At 34.8% G+C, this 19,587-nt stretch overlaps 1 protein-coding gene across 2 annotated transcripts in view; it reads left to right on the top strand.

Annotated features, from left to right (window-relative positions):
* HBS1 (translation elongation factor EF-1alpha (GTPase) HBS1) overlaps nt 1-18,077 on the top strand; it is a 116,336-nt gene extending 98,259 nt beyond the window's left edge. Inside the window, exons 7-13 of one of the 2 annotated variants that reach the window (XM_069845577.1) lie at nt 1,302-1,547; nt 2,638-2,867; nt 3,170-3,403; nt 6,814-6,987; nt 7,076-7,275; nt 10,501-10,746; nt 17,935-18,077. In XM_069845577.1, coding sequence (XP_069701678.1) covers nt 1,302-1,547; nt 2,638-2,867; nt 3,170-3,403; nt 6,814-6,987; nt 7,076-7,275; nt 10,501-10,746; nt 17,935-17,943 — 1,339 coding nt within the window. In that variant the 3' untranslated portion in view covers nt 17,944-18,077. Of the gene's footprint in view, nt 1-1,301; nt 1,548-2,637; nt 2,868-3,169; nt 3,404-6,813; nt 6,988-7,075; nt 7,276-10,500; nt 10,747-14,652; nt 14,796-17,934 lie in introns of those variants that run through there. The other variant, XM_069845576.1, reaches the window with a different exon arrangement.
* Nucleotides 18,078-19,587: the final 1,510 nt, after the last annotated feature.

Here is a 19,587-nt window from a genome sequence, read left to right as displayed (position 1 = left end):
ATGTAAATAAAAAAATTCGAGGTTCTGCACAAGAAATTCTCGAATCAACGAGAAGCCGTCGTGAGCATGATTGCGTGATCTGGAGATTTATGGGTTTGTAAAAATATGGCTTCTACAAGCAGGCGGGATCGTGTTTCAATGCCTTTAGTTTATAACTGAAAACAGTGCTGAAAATTCTGTAATTTAAATTATTGCCATGTAATGCAAATTAGTGGCCTTTGTGAACTCTCCTCATTTATGTGTGTTGCATGTGGTATATTCTACACATATTAAAAAGGCAATTTCTGAAAATGTGGATTATCTGCAGTGAATAAATCATTATTGGTGAGTGTTTAAGCAATTTTGCATTAATCTTTGCATGGTATTATACATTTATAAAATATTTTAAAGTTGTTAAAACATCTCGGTAAGAAGGGTTCGGCAGGTTGAAAAAAAAACAACAACAGTTAAAAGGTTAAATCTGAAAGTTTATTTTAGGGCAATCAAGTGTTGTTTTATATAATAAGAACTGTAGGCACAGTGTTTAAGTCTTACTCAAGAAGTGATGTATTATAGTGCATTTAAAACAATAATTAGTAATCAACATGACAGAAATATTCGTGTGTCACAACATATTTGCAATATTTTATTTGTTAATGGCACTGTTATTTTTTTTTTAAGTTTGTGGTTTAGAGTTACATGTGCTACACAAGTGTCTTAATTGTTTGGAAGACAACTGAATGCTTTTATGTCATTTGGCACAATAATATGAACATTTTCGATTTTAGTAATAAATTAAGTGGCAAGAAAATGTTCTTGTGTCACACCATATAATATTTAATATTTTTTCCATTATTAATTATTTCTTTTCATTAAGAATTTCTGTTTATATTTTAGAGTGCTTATGTTAAAAGACAGTAATGTCTTTTTCATGAACTACTAAGTATTTAGTTAAATATCCTGCGAAGTTCATAGTTAGTTACTTCGAAAATGTTATGTGGGATGACCCAGAAATGCTATTCATAGTGGCACATTTTCTCGACCATATGCAACATTATTCTAGGAACTGCTAACTTCAAAGCTACAGTAATATGTACTAGTAAAATAATAAATAGTTTGATATTCTGCCGCTTTAGGGCTACAGAGATAGAATATCAGCATATTTCTGCTTCTAACTCAGTTTCGTTAAAAATGGATTATACAACACACAAAAATTGTAATTGCGCATTAATTGGGTAAAAAGTTTCTAATTTCACCATCCTTGCCTCTTAAGAAACAGGCCTCTGAAGGTGAAGCAGTTATAGAACTGTGATTGTTGTTAGGTCCCGTGACAACAAGGTGGATGTTTTGGCACAGTACCAGCAGGAGCGAGGTCAGAGCAAGGAGCAGCTGCACATGGTTGTGATTGGCCACGTGGATGCAGGCAAGAGTACACTCATGGGCCATCTGCTGTACTCACTGGGGCAGGTCAACAAGAAAACAATGCACAAATATGAACAGGAGAGCAAAAAGCTAGGAAAGCAATCTTTCGTTTATGCGTGGATCCTGGATGAGACTGGTGAGGAGAGGTGAGTGTAACATTTGCAACTGAATGCAGATAATATACAGTGAAACATGCTTGTGCAAGTAGACATTTCGTTCATCTGAAATATTGTAGGTCATGGAGGGTCTCAGGGTAGGAGAAGGTTAAGGCAAACAGCATTAGTAGCGGTTGGGATGTCAGTCCTACATGCTTGCCATTTTTACTCTCTCTCCTCCTCCTCCGTCAATTAACCACCATTAGTAAAAAAAAATTATATTAATGAATGTTTAGTGTTAAAGTTTGTGTAGCTCTTCCTTAGAACTTTATACATTTTTTTTATATTGTTTTGCATTGTTTTCGTTTTTTTATTGATATGATGAGTTTGTGTTTTTTGTCATTGTCTTATTTATTTTGACTATGTGGATTGCACTTGTGTTCATAGACTGCAAATAAATTCAAACTCAGATACAATAAATATATTGTTCAGAAGCTGACTCTCAGAACTTGGTGTATGAACCCAGCAACCTAGTAATATCCACACCTGTGGAGTAATGGTTAGCTCATCTGGCCACGAAACCAGGTGGCCTGGGCTCGATTCCCGATCAGGGCAAGTTACCTGGTTCAGGTTTTTTCCAGGGTTTTCCCTCAACCCAATATGAGCAAATTCTGGGTAACTTTCGGTGTTGGACCCCAGATTCATTTCACTGGCATTATCACCTTCATCTCATTCAGATGCTAAATAACCAGAGATGTTGATAAAGCGTCGTAAAATAACCTACTAAAATTAAAAGAAATAATAAAAAAAAAACCTAGTGACTATAGCACCTTTACAGAAACTCATTACTAGAAAAGAACTGGCCATCAGTACCTCTAATCAACATAACTTCATATAGATTTCGTTAAAATATCGCATTACCATGTTGCAGCCGTACATGATCAGCTCCAATAAGATTGAATTAAATCTTATTACCGACTCTATTTTGGTTAGCAGTAAGCAGTGCCTATTTCTTTTTGGTTAGCAGTAAGAAATGCTAGGTCTAGAATCATAGGGAAGGATCATGTTATTTAATTAGGAAGTTTTCTGTAGGTAATATAATCCATTTTGTTGTAATGTATTTATTTCTTCAAATTATAAGGTCACGTGGTATAACAATGGATGTGGGCCAGTCTAAGTTCGAGACTCCAAACAAAGTTGTGACACTGTTGGATGCTCCAGGCCACAAAGACTTCATACCCAACATGATTACGGGTGCAACTCAGGCAGACGTTGCTCTTCTGGTGGTAGATGCTACAAGGGGAGAGTTCGAAACAGGTTTTGAGAGTGGTGGCCAGACCAGAGAACATGCCCTCTTGGTGCGGTCGTTGGGTAAGTGCAGTGTTTGTTAGTATATTGTAAATTATACACAGGTTTTAACCGTAATATTCCATCTTAATTTTTAACAACTTGTTTCTGTAAACATTCTAAATTGCTTTTTAATGACAGAGACTGAACATTGTTCATGACTTAAGCAGCAATTCTAATTGTGGTTCTTCGCAGTTTATCTTGCATTCACCAGGTAAGTTTGAGAATGGTACTTTGAAATAGGATAAACTACTTCATCTCACTTCCAAATGTTATACTACCTTTGCAAACTCTTGACTTCTGATTTAGATTCATATTCTTTTCAGGTGTCAGCCAACTTGGTGTTGTGGTGAATAAATTGGACACTGTTGGTTGGTCACAGGAGAGGTTCGAAGAGGTGGTTGGGAAGCTTGGGACATTTTTAAGGCAAGCTGGGTTTAGAGAGACTGACGTGACATTCGTACCTTGCAGTGGGCTCACTGGCGAGAACCTTGTTTCTCCTCCAACTGAAGACATGCTGCTACAGTGGTACAAGGGGCCTTGTCTCCTGGATGTCATAGGTATGTCGTCTGACACTATCTATTTCTCTGAATAACCTTTTGTAATGCAAGCAATCTCAGTCTTCAAAAGCTTTTACAGAGAAACTTCATGACATCAAGTATTTTGATAATAGTTTTCATGGGCTAAATAATAACTTTTTGAGAGATATTAACATATTTTATTAAACAATTTAAATGCTACCATCATTGTAGGAGTAAACATGAAACACACAAAAGGATGGCGTAATTAAAAGATAGTAATACAGAAATACAACTAAATGTAGAGACTGTTCTTATATTCATTTAGTATACTAACACTCCCCAACATCAGTGAATGTCAAATGCAATGCAATAATTTAAAAAGAAAATAAATATACTATAATTATATGGTATTTCATTTTGGTAAGAAAACTTTAAAACCTTCGCTCTAAGTTGTTTTAGTCCCTTCAAATGTGTGCACTTGAATGCACTTTAAATTTTATCTTAGGTGTTTTCAATAAATATGTTCTTGCTCAATTGAATTTGTATAAATGTATACTTTCCTTACTCTTATTATAGAACTGCTACAAGAAAGCTAAGACTAATAGAAGTGCATGCAGTTTAATTTTGAGATTGAGTGGTTGCTAGTTTCTTCTAATATTGTAATTGAAAGAAAAGTTACAAATATTAATTGGAGTAGGTCGTAATATGACTATCTCATTTCTACTAACCATCGTTCTCTGTTCAATACCATTAAATTCTGTTACAGTAGTTATTCTACAAATTATCATTTCTGCTCAGTCATGTACTGTTACATTTCTCTTGAATGACTAACATTCTTAGTCAGGAGCATCATGTCACTGCCTCAGTGTTTAGTAAATTCATGAGTTATGCAATTAGGCCTGAACTTAGGAGGTTTGCTGTCTCCACAGTTTGAAGATTTGAATCATAGCTATTAGTAAAGTTTGTTGACTGTTGGAATCAAGAGTGGTGTTTTTATTTTACGGAAAATTACTTCGAAAATGCTATGAGTGTGGATATAGTAAAGAGATCTATGTTTGATTGTGTGCAGTCACTATAATGTTTGGTCACGAGCTTTTTGTGTCTGTATGTGGTCATGGCATTGTGTAACATTCTGTATGCTCAGTACCATTCTGATACATGCATCTGAAGCATTAATTTCGATATCAAAGTCACTGAACAAATATGTTGTTGTTGTTTTCTAATGCCAGGCGTTTGACAATAAAGTCATTTGACCTCTTGCACTCCAATATTTTTCAAAGATATCATCATGACCAGCCACTGAGGCACAGATTTTGAGGTGTTCCGAATCCATTTCTTGGTTTGAGTTGCACAATGGGTAGTTAGGGGACTGATATATTCCAATTCTATGCAGGTGTTTGGCCAAACAATCATGGCCTGTTGCCAGTCTAAATGCTGCTACAGACGATTTTCGTGGTAAATCGGGAATTAACTGTGGATTTTGATGCAGAGAGTTCCATTTTTTCCCTTGGGATTGAGTTATCAAATTTTGTTTGTTGAAGTCTAAGTATGTAGATTTAATAAATCTCTTCACAGAGTAATATGTAGATTTAGTAACAGGTCTGTAAATAGCAGTGCTGCCCTTCTTTGCTAAAGCATCCGCATTCTCGTTTTCCAGGATTCCACAATGGGACGGTATCCATTGGAATACAATTCTTTTATTGAGTGATATTAATTGAGAGAGCATTTTAGTTATTTCTGCTGTTTGAGATGAAGGTGTGTGTTTAGAGACGATTGATAGAATAGCTGCTTTGGAGTCTGACAATATAACTGCATTCCTAAATTTATTGATGTGGCATAGAAGATTCCTGAGACATTCACTTATTGCAATGATTTCACCATCAAAACTTGTTGTTCCATATCCAAGAGATCTATAAAGTGAGAAGAGACAGCATGTAACACCTGCACCGGCACCTTGTTCTCTGGAGATCAAGGATCCGTCGGTGTATAAATGAAGCCAGTTTTGTGGAGGGTACCTAATATTAATTGTCTTTAAAGACAATTGTTTCAGTATTTCAGTGTTTACTTCTGATTTCAGTATTTCTTCTGTTAAATTTAGATTATATTCTATATTTAATAGAGTTAAAGGGTTTGGTTTAATTTGTAAGTTTTCTTTTAAATTTGGGATATTGATTTTCTGTTTTAATTCTTGAACAATGGATATGAAACTTTTTTGAGTTTTCAATCTACAGAGAGGACTGTATGAATGCCAATTGTTTCCTGGTAATCTGATAAGTTTTTCATATTGAATCAGTGCTTTTTCTTCTATTGTCATTTTGATGCTGTTAATATTAGTGAGGAATCTCATAGAATCTATTGGAGTTGTTTTGATTCCACCAGTAATGAGTCTGAGAGCTTGGTTATACTCTCAGATAATAATATAGATATCTTCCTTATTCAAGAAGCAAACCTTAATGCTGACTGAACAAATATAGCAGCCTATCAAAACATGGAATTCAGTGTTTATTGAATTTTACAGCATAATTAAGCTTTTCTGTTAAAATTTTATCAGCAATATCCGTTAGTGTTCAGGTATGATATTTTTTTTGGAGTACATAATTTAGTTCAAAGTTATAATCTGAAATAAAAACATTTGTATGTGGCCAGGTTTTATTTTTAGAACTAATTATCACTATAACAAGAACTTCAGTTCTCGATTACAATCGTTTTGATTCCTATTGCAGTCTTGCAGAAGAAGGTACTATAATCAAAGCTCCACTGTACTTATTTTATAATTATTTAATTACTGTAATACCACAGTCTAGTATATACAGTCACGAAGCTTGAGTTGTTGAGGGTACTAGGAACAATAAACTGTGCCGGTACTATTTTGCATTGTCTGTGATGAGGCGATAGTAGCGATCCTAGTGGTTAGCAACTATCTATGGATGCATATTCCCTACGTATTGAGCTTCGTGACTATATATACTAGACTGTGGTAATACTGTTGTCTGTTAATTTATTTAGGAAATAATGTTCTCATCTTATTGACAAGCTGCCAACCTGATAAGTCATGCTCATTACAGTTTTGAATTATAGTAATTTTTTTTTAATATGAAACTTCTAATATAAAATATATGTAATACTAATATACCTAGTAATTACTTCACATGGTGCAAAGAATGAGGAAGAAACCCAGAAAAATCCTAAAGATCGCAATAAAATATCAGAGATTTCATGAAGTATAAGAGAATTAAATTGCAAGGGTGAATTTCAGAATAGAGTTCCCACTATCAGTTACAATTAGATGTACCAACTAACTCCTTGACAGTGCCTTTTGGTATAAAAGTAGATGCTTTTAGAGATTCTATGATATTAACAGCACCACAAAATTTGAAATATTGTGTGCTCAGTAATAACTGGACTCACAGACACTAAGAAGTAAGACTGGATTATTTTGTTGCTTACAGATAGATTTAAATCACCTGAACGACCTATCACAAAACCATTTAGGTTATCTGTTAACGACATCTTCAAGGGTACTGGGTCTGGTTTCTGTGTCTCTGGACGTGTGGAGACTGGAATGGTACAAGTAGGCGATAAAGTACTTGTCCAACCCCAAAATGAAGGTGCTGTAGTGAAAGGTAAACATTTCCGTCAGTGTATCTTATTACTACTATATGTAAAGTGTTTGTAACTGAGTAATATTATGGTTGTTGGCATTTATTTCAGCTTTAACAATAGATGACTCAGCAGTACAGGTGGCTTTTGCTGGGGACCAGGCGAGTGCAACCTTGTCAGGCATCGACATGCAGAATGTCTCTGTGGGCTACATACTGTGTGACCCAGCTCAGCCAATTCCAGTCACATCCCACTTCGAAGCTCGTATCGTTGTCTTTAACATAAAAATTCCTATAACCAAGGGATATTCGGTAAGTTGGCTCTGCCTCTAGACCTCAGGTACACAGGTTTAAACCAAATTGTTGAGGGTGTTGAATTTTTAGGCAGAAAATATCAAATTATGATTTAAAAGATTGGCGGTGACTGAAGTAAGGAATAGCAGGAAACTACTAAATTGTAATAATGATCAGGTGAATGGTCAAAATTGGTTTTAACCTGGTCAGAACTGGTTTAACTATCAAAACTGGCCAAAGTATGAATATCATGACTGTGACACATGCTTTCTGATTATATGTTTCACCCATTTTGCAACAACTCATTTTCTGTATTATGTTGCAAATGATATTACAATTTATAGTTTGTTTTTTGAACTGTTATTCAAAAGGCATGTCAAAAGAAATTACAATATGGAACAAATTAGAAGTTGAACTTTCGTTTCCTTGGTTATGTACACCCAAAAGATATACATTATCAATACTTAGGGACACTAGTAGAGTGAATAAAATACGTCAAAGTCTGTAAATAAAACTACTGTATTTCGTAAAAAAATCGTTATTTGAATTATTAAATCATGAAAGAAGTCTGTTTTTAAACATGTAAATCATGAAGATGAAGTTTGGAAGTAAACATGGCAATCAGTTTAAAAAGTGATGTTAAGAAACTCGTATCAAAATACAGGGTTTCTATAAAAGAACTCCGGTGTTTCAGAAAAGTTTATTACACTAATAACAAAAAAGTCAACTTAGATGACATGAAAGCATATACAGGGTGTTAAAAAAAAAGTATCCAATATTTTAGGAGATGCTAGTATGCATGAAAACAAGAAAATAATGTCTAATAAACATGGATTCTACAACACATACTTTCTGAGACCTGTACACTTGTTCATAGGAGGTGCTGAATGTGACATTCATTCATGGCAGTGCATTCCTCTGACCTTCAGCGTAAGGAATCACGCACTCTTTGAAATTGACCTGGTTGTTCTTGATAACCAAAAGTCATGGGGATTTAGATTTGAGGAATGAGCAGGCCAAGGTGTGGGGCCTCCCCAATCAATCCAGCAGTCCTGAAATGCTAGCGTCAGGTGTTCATGCTCATTGCGGAAAAAATGTCTGGTGTGCCATCATGCATGAATCACATCTGCAGTCTTTGCTGACATGGCACATACTCCAGCAAGGCAGGCAATACATTAATAAGAAAGTACTGATAATGGGCCCCAATTAATCTCTGTGGTAGCACGGTCAAGAACGCCTACCCATACGTTGATTGAGAATCAGTGCTGATGCCTTATTTCTTCAACTGCTTGGGAATTTTCATCAGGCAACACATGCTGATTACGAAAATTCACAACCCCGTCCGTATCCACAACCAAACTTTTGTTTTCAGTATTTCATGGCAGGGGTGTCAACTACGGTATGATTATCTGGTAATCTGCTGTATTGTAGGGCAGAAAAATGCATTGCCATAAATGGACGGCACATTGAACACCTCCTGTGAACAAATGTTCAGATCTCAGAATGTATGTGTTGTAGGACCCATGTTTATTAGACATTTTTTCTTGTTTTGATGCATACTAGCACCTCCTAAAATATTGGATACTTTTTTTTAACACCCTGTATACAGAAGGTTTTTTTTTTTTTTTTTTTTGCATTTAGTAGATTTCAATATGCGCTCCATTCGTAGCTCTGCATACATTCAAACGATATTCAGGCACTTCCCATGAGCATGCCAGCATGTTGGGAGTTATGTTCACTTTGCCTGCAATTATTCTTTCACGTAGATGATGAAGGTCACAGATCTTTTCAGAGCACACAAAGTTCTTGACATATCCCCACATAAAAAAGTCAAGGGATGTAATGTCTGGATTTCGTGGCAGCCATGAGATCAGCCCTCCTCTTCCAACCCATCTGTTGGGGAACTTCAAGTTCAATGCTGTATGAGCAACCCGAATGTAGTGGGTGAAGTCCCATCTTCTTGAAAAAAAAAAATCATCCGGCATGTACCTCAATATTGTTCAACTGTGGAAACACGAAATTTTCTAGCATCTCACAGTAAATAATAAATGGTTCGTTTCATGTGAAAAAAGGTCTGATAACATGGTCATGCATCAACCCACGCCAAACATTCACTTTAGGGAAGACATACTGGTGTTTAAAGATCTCATGTGATGGCTCATCCCCCCAAATTCGACAATTGTGACTTTTGACTGTACCCGTTAATATGGAAGGGCATATCATCAGTATACACACACACATACACACACACTTTCGACTAGGCACTAAGTACTACATGCGGGAAATAAGCATGCAGCACAAATACTAATTTAATTTCATGTACAGGAATAATGAAGAAATAGAGTTACTTCTAAAATTTAAGTAACATTTTCCAAGATATGAAAGTGTCCTATTTAAAGGACGGTAGGTTAATCTGGTAAATTCCATATTCATCATTTCGAGATAAATTGACTTATAAATAGTGATTGCAGTTATTAATAAAAATCAACCATTGACCAGAAAAAAAAACTTTTTTTTTTTGACGTAGAACTCTCCTCACTAAGTATGGAGGAGTTAATTGGGAATTGATTGTCACGTAAAAATGCAATCCCTGCTCACCACTTCTGCTCACAAATAAAAGATAGAGATACAGTATACCATTGGATAGAGGAAGGGACACCGCATCTAACGAGGTATGAATGGCCACTACCAGTTGAACTGAGCAAGCTGGCAATGTCGCGAAAATGTGATTCTGATTTCTTTGATCTTGATTTTGACATCTTTGAGTTTGCCTCAGTCTCCTTTGACCTTGATTGTCTTCTTTGATGTTGACTTTGTCTTGTTTGATTTTCAATCTTGTCTTCTGTGGCTTGACTCTGTCTTCTTTGGCCTTAACTATGTTTTCCTTGGTCTTGACTGTGTCTTCTTTGACATAGACTCTGCCTTCTTTGGTCCTGACTCTAGATCTTGACTCTGTTTTCTTCGGCCTTGAGTGTCTTCTCTGGCCTTGACTTTTGCTTTCTTTGATCTTGACTGTCTTATTTGGCAATGACTCTGTTTTCTCTGGCCTTGGCTATGTCTTCTTTAGTCTTGATCATACTATTGTGAAAACGTTCAGAATGCATTCAGAGGACTTTCAAATGTATCTTCGTGCAAATTTGAAATTTTGACATTTTAATTACTGTATTACAACATAGAACAGCAAGAAGAAATTAAAAGCTGTCCTTTCTTAAGGATCTCCTTCATTGTTGGTGACTGTGACAGGTGATCCTACACCACCAGTCGCTGCTGGAGCAGGCGGTGATCACGAAACTGGTGGCCCAGTTGCACAAGAGTTCTGGTGAGGTTGTGAAGCGCCGCCCACGATGCCTGGTGCGTAACTCAAATGCTGTGGTTGAGTTGCAGACGTCCCGCCCTATCTGCATGGAGCTGTACAGGGACATCAAGGAGCTTGGACGCTTCATGCTGCGTGTGGGAGGCATCACTGTGGCTGCTGGTCTCGTCACGCAGGTGAGCATTTTCATTTCGTGAGAAATTTTGACCTGTTCTGTGAAGTCATGTCGCTCTACAGTAATCTTGATGATCTGTAGTAAAGAGGAAGTGATGAAAATTGTCCTATTCGGTGAGTGTTGTTTCTCTTCCTTTTCTTTTGCATTAGAGGAAGTATTGTGATGCTGAAAGAATCAGTTTTTAGATTTTCCATTCAATACACGAATTCGGCATTCCTGATGTTAAAAAAAGTGGCTTTGGACATGCTGGTTGATTTGTCTGTCTACAGCTACATATATATTTCTCTTTCTTTTGTTCAGAGTTGTGAGTTTTGTAAGATTTTGAAGTCTATTTCTTTAGTGGAATTGATTCATTTCTTTAAGTTTATCTGCAGTGAATGTTGTATGTATTTTAAAATTTCAGCTTTAGTTTGACAGACCTTAGGCCTATATTACACTATCAAATTTCTGTGTCACAGAAGTTTGATAAAATATATATGATAAAATATTTTACAGTGTAATATTGCATCTTTGATCACATCTAGTTGTGACATAGTTCTGTGATAAAAGTTATGGTCATCATCATACCTTTGATAAAATCTTTGACTAAGAAGAAAGAAAATGGCGGACATTAAGTACATATGGTCTGTGTGACAGAAATGTGAAGGGCCATCAGCCACTTGGGATACTGTGCATAATGACAATAAATCATAGATTATTCGTATCATATATCATCATATTGAAGATCACAGGAAAAGAACGTGCTTTGTCCACTTTTTTTCAAAAATGAGTTATGCATGCTATGAGATGCAGGATTCCATGTAGTTTAAAGTTATTAATCGACCAATGTGATAATGTGAATAGTCGAAGTGCTACAAGAGATTTTAGATTTGGCGTACAGGGAAAGAACATGCTAAGTCCTCTCACTACAGGGAAATAATGTGCTCTGTCCACTGTTTCTGTGATTTAATTTTTAGTTTCCTTACGGATTGGCATGCATGTTATAGCAGGAAGAAGGGAATTGGAGTAAAAATAATATTCCATTGTTTTTCATTATTGTTATAATGAGAAAATTCGTTCTTGCTGCATAAACTTTATGTACAAGTATAAATCTTTTTAGTTTGAGAAATTCAGTTTAGAAGTATAAGTGTTGTAAATTTGTCACTTAAATTTTAATATTATTATTAAATAATATTATATTATTGAATGTTGAGTACTTCATCTGAGGATGGATCTCAGAGACCTTCGACTTCTAACAGTGTTAAGAAAAAGAAAGTACGAGGGAGAATGACTGCAGTCATGAAGAAATTAAGGGTTCAATCACATGAAGTAGGAGAAGACTGCAACTGTTAGTTAAAGTGTTTCGAGGAAGTAAGTGCTGAAGAAAGATCAAGTATTATAAGGCAATTTAATGATTTAGAAGACTGGAATCAACAATCATTACATATGACTGGGCTCATTACAATAATTCCAGTTTATCGAAAGCGATCAGTCATTACAGCAATGGAAGGACCAATAAATTGTATCTCCCAGAAGAACTATCAGTGAAAAAGATGTATGAAATGTTCAAGAAAAAATACCAAAATTTAATAATTTCATATGAAACATACAGAATAATGTTCAACACCAAATTCAATATAGCATTTGGATATCCAAGGAGTGATACATGCATGTGATAAGTACACAGCTGAGATGGAAGTGCTGAATGCAAGACTGACTGAAAATAATTTAGATGGCAACATGAAGAAACAAGTTTTGGAATAAATTAATAAGATCGCCAGTAACAACAAGGTCCATAAACTCAAAGTTGAAATATTTTATACCAGAAAGAGGAATGCTCGTTTAAGAAGTCGGAAGTTTGAAGAAACAGAAGCAATTTTCATGGACTACGAAAAAATGTATGCTTACCGTACATTAGTATCAATGATGTCTATTAGTATTACAGAAGGCAATTATCTGTTTACTCTTTCAATATTCATCAAATTTCAGATGAAACTTCAGTGTTTTGTAGTTGTACTGAAGATAATGGTAGAAAAGGAGCAATGAAGTCGTATCCTTTTTAAATCACTTTGTGACAGGAATAATGGACAACAAAGCGGATATCTTGAATATTTTTGTGATTCATGTTCAGGCCAGAGCAAGAATTATATTGTTCTGAAGTATCTTAATTATCTTGTGAACGAATTTAAACTTATGAACAGAATTAAACATTCGTTTATGGAATGTAATAAAATATAGGACTAACTAATACAAAAGCAGTAACAGAACTTCCAATGGGTTGGGTGCGGATCATGGTACAAGCTCGAAGTAAACCTACGCCTTTTGATGTTGTGGTGTTCAATCAAGATATGATGGGAAGTTGGGAGTCATTTCTGCAGAAGAAATATTTGAGGAACTACTCATTTCTTACAAGGCCCATCAGAGGGGTAATCATCACAAAAGAACACTCTCACCTCATTCAACATCGTGATATGTGTAATGGAACTAGGATTTCATCGGTGGTGAGAGCTTCACTGCGATTTCGAGAGCAGCAATCTGAAGAATACCCATGTCCTGCTTACAGAGGCAAAACACAAATTATTTTGAATAATTTATTTTATATCTGCTAATAATTTAAATATCGGTAACATTATTTCTAACAAAGAAACTTCTCTGGTAATATCGAAGGAAAAGTATTAGGACCTCCAGATTTTGAAGGAATTTCGTGGACACGAAGATAGAGTGTTTTACACAAACCTTCCACACTAGACTGGGCTGTGCATTTTGGGACAAAAGTGATTTTTATTGTTATTAGGTCCTGTGCAGTTTGGAACAAAAGTGATCATTATTATTATTATTATTATTATTATTATTATTAGGCTCTGTGCATTTTGAGTCAAAAGTGAGCATTATTATTATTTATTATTATTATCATTATTATTGTTATTATTATTATTATTATTATTATTATTATTATTATTATTATTATTATTATTTTATTATTATGTCCTGTGCATTTTGGGACAAAATTGCACAAAAGTGATCTTTATTATTATTATTATTATTATTATTATTATTATTATTATTATTATTATTATTATTAGGCTTTGTGCATTTTGGGACAAAAGTGATTTTTATTATTATTAGTTCATGTGTATTTTGAGCCAAAAGTGATCTTTATTATTATTATACCTTGTGTGTTTTGGGACAGAATTGATTTTGTTTTATTCTTATGAGGCCCTGCGCATTTTGTGACAAAAGTGATAACTATTATTATTATTATTATTATTATTATTATTATTATTATTATTATTATTATTATTATTATTATTATGCCCCACTCCACTTCATTACAGAAAAAGTTAAAAAAGGAAAGAGAAAATGTTTAATGTTATGTTATCATTTAAAGGTTTGTCAATCCCGTGATTTTGAAATTCTGAATTCAAAATTTCTAAACACACAATACTCACAAACATACATACAAACACGTTTCCGGAAGAAAACAGCTTTACTTGTAATATTTAATCTAAAATTAATTCCTCTGTACATAAGAAGCACGGTTTTTCTCTGTAACTTATGACATTACTTTACGTAAATGTCAATAAAACTACAATTTTCAAAAATAAGGATGCAAACTTAAATTCAAATTCATTCAGATAACCTGTTCTTTCATACTGACTTAAGTGTTCATTAATATCTCCGTTAGTATCCATGGAATATGGTTTCAAACTTTGAAATTGCTCTCCTGAAAAATTTGATAAAGTGGACAAAGCACGTTCTTTTCCTGTGCTCTTCATATGGTCTGTGAAACCACATGACTTTTAACATCACATTATGAGTCACATGAAATGTTACGTCATCCATTCTTAAATATGGAGTATAGGATTTTACATCTTTACACTGAAGTTCTCTCAATAGAGTTTGATGGATTCCTTTTGTATCTCTTCAGCTACGGTTTGGCTATGGCGATCTTCGCTGATGATCATTGCTGACGATCATCGCTGGCAATCTTCACTGAGATTCTGTCCCGTTGATTTGAATGTGCATGGTTTCTTTACGGCGATGAACATCAACGAACGTCGCTGGGCTCGACGAACGTCGTCGGCATTTGCCTTGGAGGCAAAAACCTGGCTATCATCGCCAAGAAACCAATTGTAAAATTACAGTAGGTCATGAATTAAATCATTTAATAACATGTGATTTATACATCATACATATCATAATGGCGGTAAAACAGAAATCTTTCTGCAATTTGTCCACTAATGAAGACGAGATATTAATTGATTAAACACAAATACCTGTTCGACATGAGCCAAAAAGAAGAACCAACGTAAAAAATAACAAATCTATATTTTGCAACAACCAGAACTGTTAATACAATTGAGTAAAGTGATTCATAATTGAAGGACACACACACGATGCGGCAGATTTAGCTACTGAAGCAAAAGTTTCAGTGTGAAATAGTAAGTGAAGTGGAATTCCGAGCAAAGGAGAGAAGTGCAACAACCTCCTTCTCACATTATTTTTTTTTTATTTGTAACATTATTTCCTAAATAAATGCTCCTAAATAAAAAATAACATTGTAAAAAGTAAAAATAAAGTGTTTATATCATTGGTTTTTACCTTAAAGTTATGCTTATCTTTCAGCTGGGCTTAGTGGTTTGTGAATAAATTTTGTGAGTAATTTTACAGTATCATTTTCAATTGAACTTAAATCAAAATGAAGTTGTTCGGGAGAAGGTCTGAAATATTTCCTTAAAATTGGTGTGTTCATTTTCAAGATGTCTTAATATCAATGAATTAAAAGAGCCCTCTGTATATCTATTTCTAAACATGACATTAGCTACTTTAAAGATCCGTACTTGTTTTTCAAGGCAAACTTATAATGTTATCATATTGTCATCCACTTATCAGCTGATCAGACATGGTCAACTATATAAAACAATTTACTTCTTCTTCTTCTTCTTCTTTGGCAGTACGGCCCTTGTAGTCCAGCCTTGGCCTCCCTTAGGATCTTGGTCCATTCCTGTCCAACCAGAGCCTTCTGCCTCCATCTTCTCACGCCTAGAGTCCTTAAATCTTCCTCCACTACATCCAACCATCTTAGTTTCTGTCTGCCAATATTGCGCCTGCCTTCTGGTTTTGTGTTTAGAATCTTTTTTGGTATTCTCTGATCATTCATCCTGATTACATGTCCTAACCATTCCAACCTACGGGCTTTGATTTCAGCAACAATATCTGGAGATTTATATTGAGTTTTCAGTTCTGTATTATATCTAATTCTCCAGTGCCCATTCTCATATTTAGGACCATAGATTTTCCTTAGAATTTTCCTTTCCCATGTCATCAGTTGTTGTTCCATTTTCTTCGACAGAGTCCAAGTTTCACTGCCATAAAGCACAATTGGTCTTACGACTGTTTTATATAATGTAAGTTTTGCTTTTTTACTTATGCATCTTGCTCTCAAAGTTTTGTTAAGGGCTCTCAGGCATCTATTTCCCCCAGCAATTTTTTGCCTCATATCCGCATCTGCAGTGTTTTCTTGGGTAATTAGAACTCCTAGATATTTAAAAGAATCTACTTCCTCATATTTCTGTCCATTTATTATAATGTCTTTATTACAAACGCCACTTGGTCTTATGTTTCTCATATATTTAGTTTTCTCTTTATTAATTTTTAACCCCATGTGCTCTGCTTCTATTTGAATTTGGTTTACCATTTCATTTAGCACTCCAAGAGATCTACTCATGACCACAATATCATCCGCATAGGCCATGCACTGTCTGGTCCTATTAAATATGGTACCATTAAAATTTATATCAATGTTCCTAATGACTTTTTCAAGGCCGATATTAAACAGAATTGTAGATAAGGAGTCTCCTTGCCTCACCCCATTTACTGTTAAGAATTTATCAGATAGTTTTGTTTGTATCTTTACCTTATTATATGTTTTGGAGAGGGTTATTTTTGTTAAATTTACCAATTTGGTAGGGATACCAAATTCTCTCATAGCCTCCAGAATTTAAAATCGATTCAAAACAATTTACTATCCACCTACAAAGTTCGCCGGTAAAGAAAGAAGTTCGCTGGTGTTTTCAATCGTCAGCGATGTTCGTTCGACGAAGATAGTCATAGCCAAACCGTAGCTTTCTCCCTGCCTAATCTCTAACCCAAATATGTTTTTTCTTTTATTTCTTCTCCAGTATTAATGCAATAACCATTACTGCACTTAGAGTTGCAACATGCATAGAACTGTCGTGGATTGATTGTTAGAACTGTGACAAAAGATGTGATAAAAGCTTTGATATAGTGTAATATACCCAAAATCAGACATTTGATCATATATATTTGATCAAAAATGTTATCATATTCTGTGACACAGAAATTTGTAGTGTAATTAGGCCTTATGTTGTTGATGGTGGAGCCATTGTTTCAAATTTCTATCAAGTAAATAATAATGTTGCATCCTCTTTGACTGTTATATGCACAGTCTCATTATCGGGTGTATTACAGTGTTCAAGTGCCCACTGCATTCTGTTGTCAGATTTTAATTTGTTAGAAGTGATATTTGTTTAGTGATGTGTTTTGTCCTGAAAGTTACAAGGCTCATATGGGAACATTACAGATGCGATTTTGAGTGTATTAGAATGCAGATCATGTTTCTTATATTGCTAGAAGTTCGGCATCCAAGCTTGATGTTGAACTTGTGGGAATATGAATATATTTGAATAATTTCAAGGGAAAAATTGTTCCGGGGCCGGGTATCGATCCCGGGACCTCTGGTTGAACGTACCAGTGCTCTACCACTGAGCTACCCGGGAACTCCACCCGACACCGTCTCAACTTTTCCCTTTATATCCACACAACTCGCGTGGGTTGACGAAACGCCAGAGACCCACAACGAGTGCACACAATATCTGTGTGACTTGGAATTGTGGTTTTCTGTTAACGTACACAGTAACGTATATATATATATATACGTCAACCCACGCGAGTTGTGTGGATATAAAGGGAAAAGTTGAGACGGTGTCGGGTGGAGTTCCCGGGTAGCTCAGTGGTAGAGCGCTGGTATGTTCAACCAGAGGTCCTGGGATCGATACCCGGCCCCGGAACAATTTTTCCCTTGAAGTTATTCAAATCTGCTTTACAGGGAGCTTCACCTGAAAGACTAGATTTGCATGAATATATTTGTCTTTGAATTGTATCTGAAGATGAATTAATGTCATTTCAGATATTTTGATCTACGAAGACCATCAACAATACTATAGATGTCCTTTGAATTCCTCTGAACTGAAGACAGGAATCTGACTAACACATCCTGATCTTTTGTTATTTTGCAGTGGTTACAAAGTAATCCAAGTTAAAGAAACGATATCTGAAATGCAGTTGTAGTAACATCACTTTGTTTGAGATATTATCACAGTGTTACTATTGGTTCTGTACTGTGCTTTGGTATACCAATGTATTAACTGATAATTGATAAATATACGGATCTGGATGCAAAATAATTTCGTCTTTCATTATTCTCTCTCTCCCCCTTTGTCTTTTAGGAAGTCGAGGTTTATGATATTCTTACATTTTGAATTTATTTTTAAATTTAATAAGAATGTTATAAAAGAAAATATCTAACATACCATAACACTTTGATATTGTTTTTATTTTCACTTCAGTAGGCCTTCCGAATGTTATTAATATAGCATAGTACATAAGTTTTAATCCAGCAAAGCACCGTGAGTTTGCAGATGCAACACTTCGATATTGTTTTATTTTCACTTCTGTTGCTTGTGACTTTAGGATTTTATTGAAGAAAGAAAACAGAGTAATATCGTAGTAATATTTCTCTTTTAGGAGATCGAAGTTTACTGTATTCTTAAATTTTGAATGTTTTTTTTTTTTAACTTAACATTAATTATCGTATATAAAACAAAATGTCGAAATATGATGCTAAGGTAACTTTTCATTTTGTATTAAATTTTGATACCAATCCATGGTTTGTGACGTAAGGATTTTATTCTAATAAAAGCAACATTAAAGATTAAGTATCAAATAGACAGTGGCATAAATCGAAGGAAAGTTGCACGATCAAGAAAAGCCATTCCATGCATTGGAAAGAAGACGTAATAGTTTTGAAAAAGAAAATGCAATGTATACAGTCTCTTGAACTTCGAGCATTTAAGTAAATAGAGAGGGCGTTCAATACTACTCTACCGGATTAATGTTACGCTAAAATAGCAGTGCTGTCCGATCAGCTGTTATAGGGCAAAACATTACACAGTGTACTGTAGATACAATGTATTACGAATATAATGATTACCTATCCTAGAATGTATTAAGTTCAAAAAGATAGATATTAATTTAACGACTTCCTTGTTTTATAGTACAAAATGAAATATCCTAAAGATTTGTTTACTTACGAGCCCACCTGCAACAAAAAGGTTAAGAAAACAGAACAAGTTACGCACATGAGTCTTGTCCTGTTTATGATTATGAATCACTGAAATATTATATACAGCTTAAATAATTTACCTTTATGGTGCATTCTCAAGTTTCTGTTATGAGTGCTTTGAAGTTCTTCTGTCACAATTTATTAACCAATATAAATCATAATACCTAGGTGTTTATATCACAGATATGGTTTAAAATGAATTAAACAGAACTTTATTGAAAACACAATAATTACAATTAAAATTACTCACACTGTTTTACAACATAACAGTCATAATTTCCCCCGTGGTGTCTTTGGATTAACTTACATGATATGGGAGTAGGGAAGAAAGCATCAGAAGCTGAAGTTATAAACATACCACTTGATAAACTCAATGAATACTTTACCTCACCTCCCATTATACGACCTGAAAAACAGTCAAAACTAAATACAATCAAT

Source organism: Periplaneta americana, chromosome 14 (genome assembly GCF_040183065.1).
Source record: "Periplaneta americana isolate PAMFEO1 chromosome 14, P.americana_PAMFEO1_priV1, whole genome shotgun sequence".
NCBI lineage: Eukaryota > Metazoa > Arthropoda > Insecta > Blattodea > Blattidae > Periplaneta > Periplaneta americana.
This window is presented reverse-complemented; position numbering and strand designations above follow the sequence as displayed.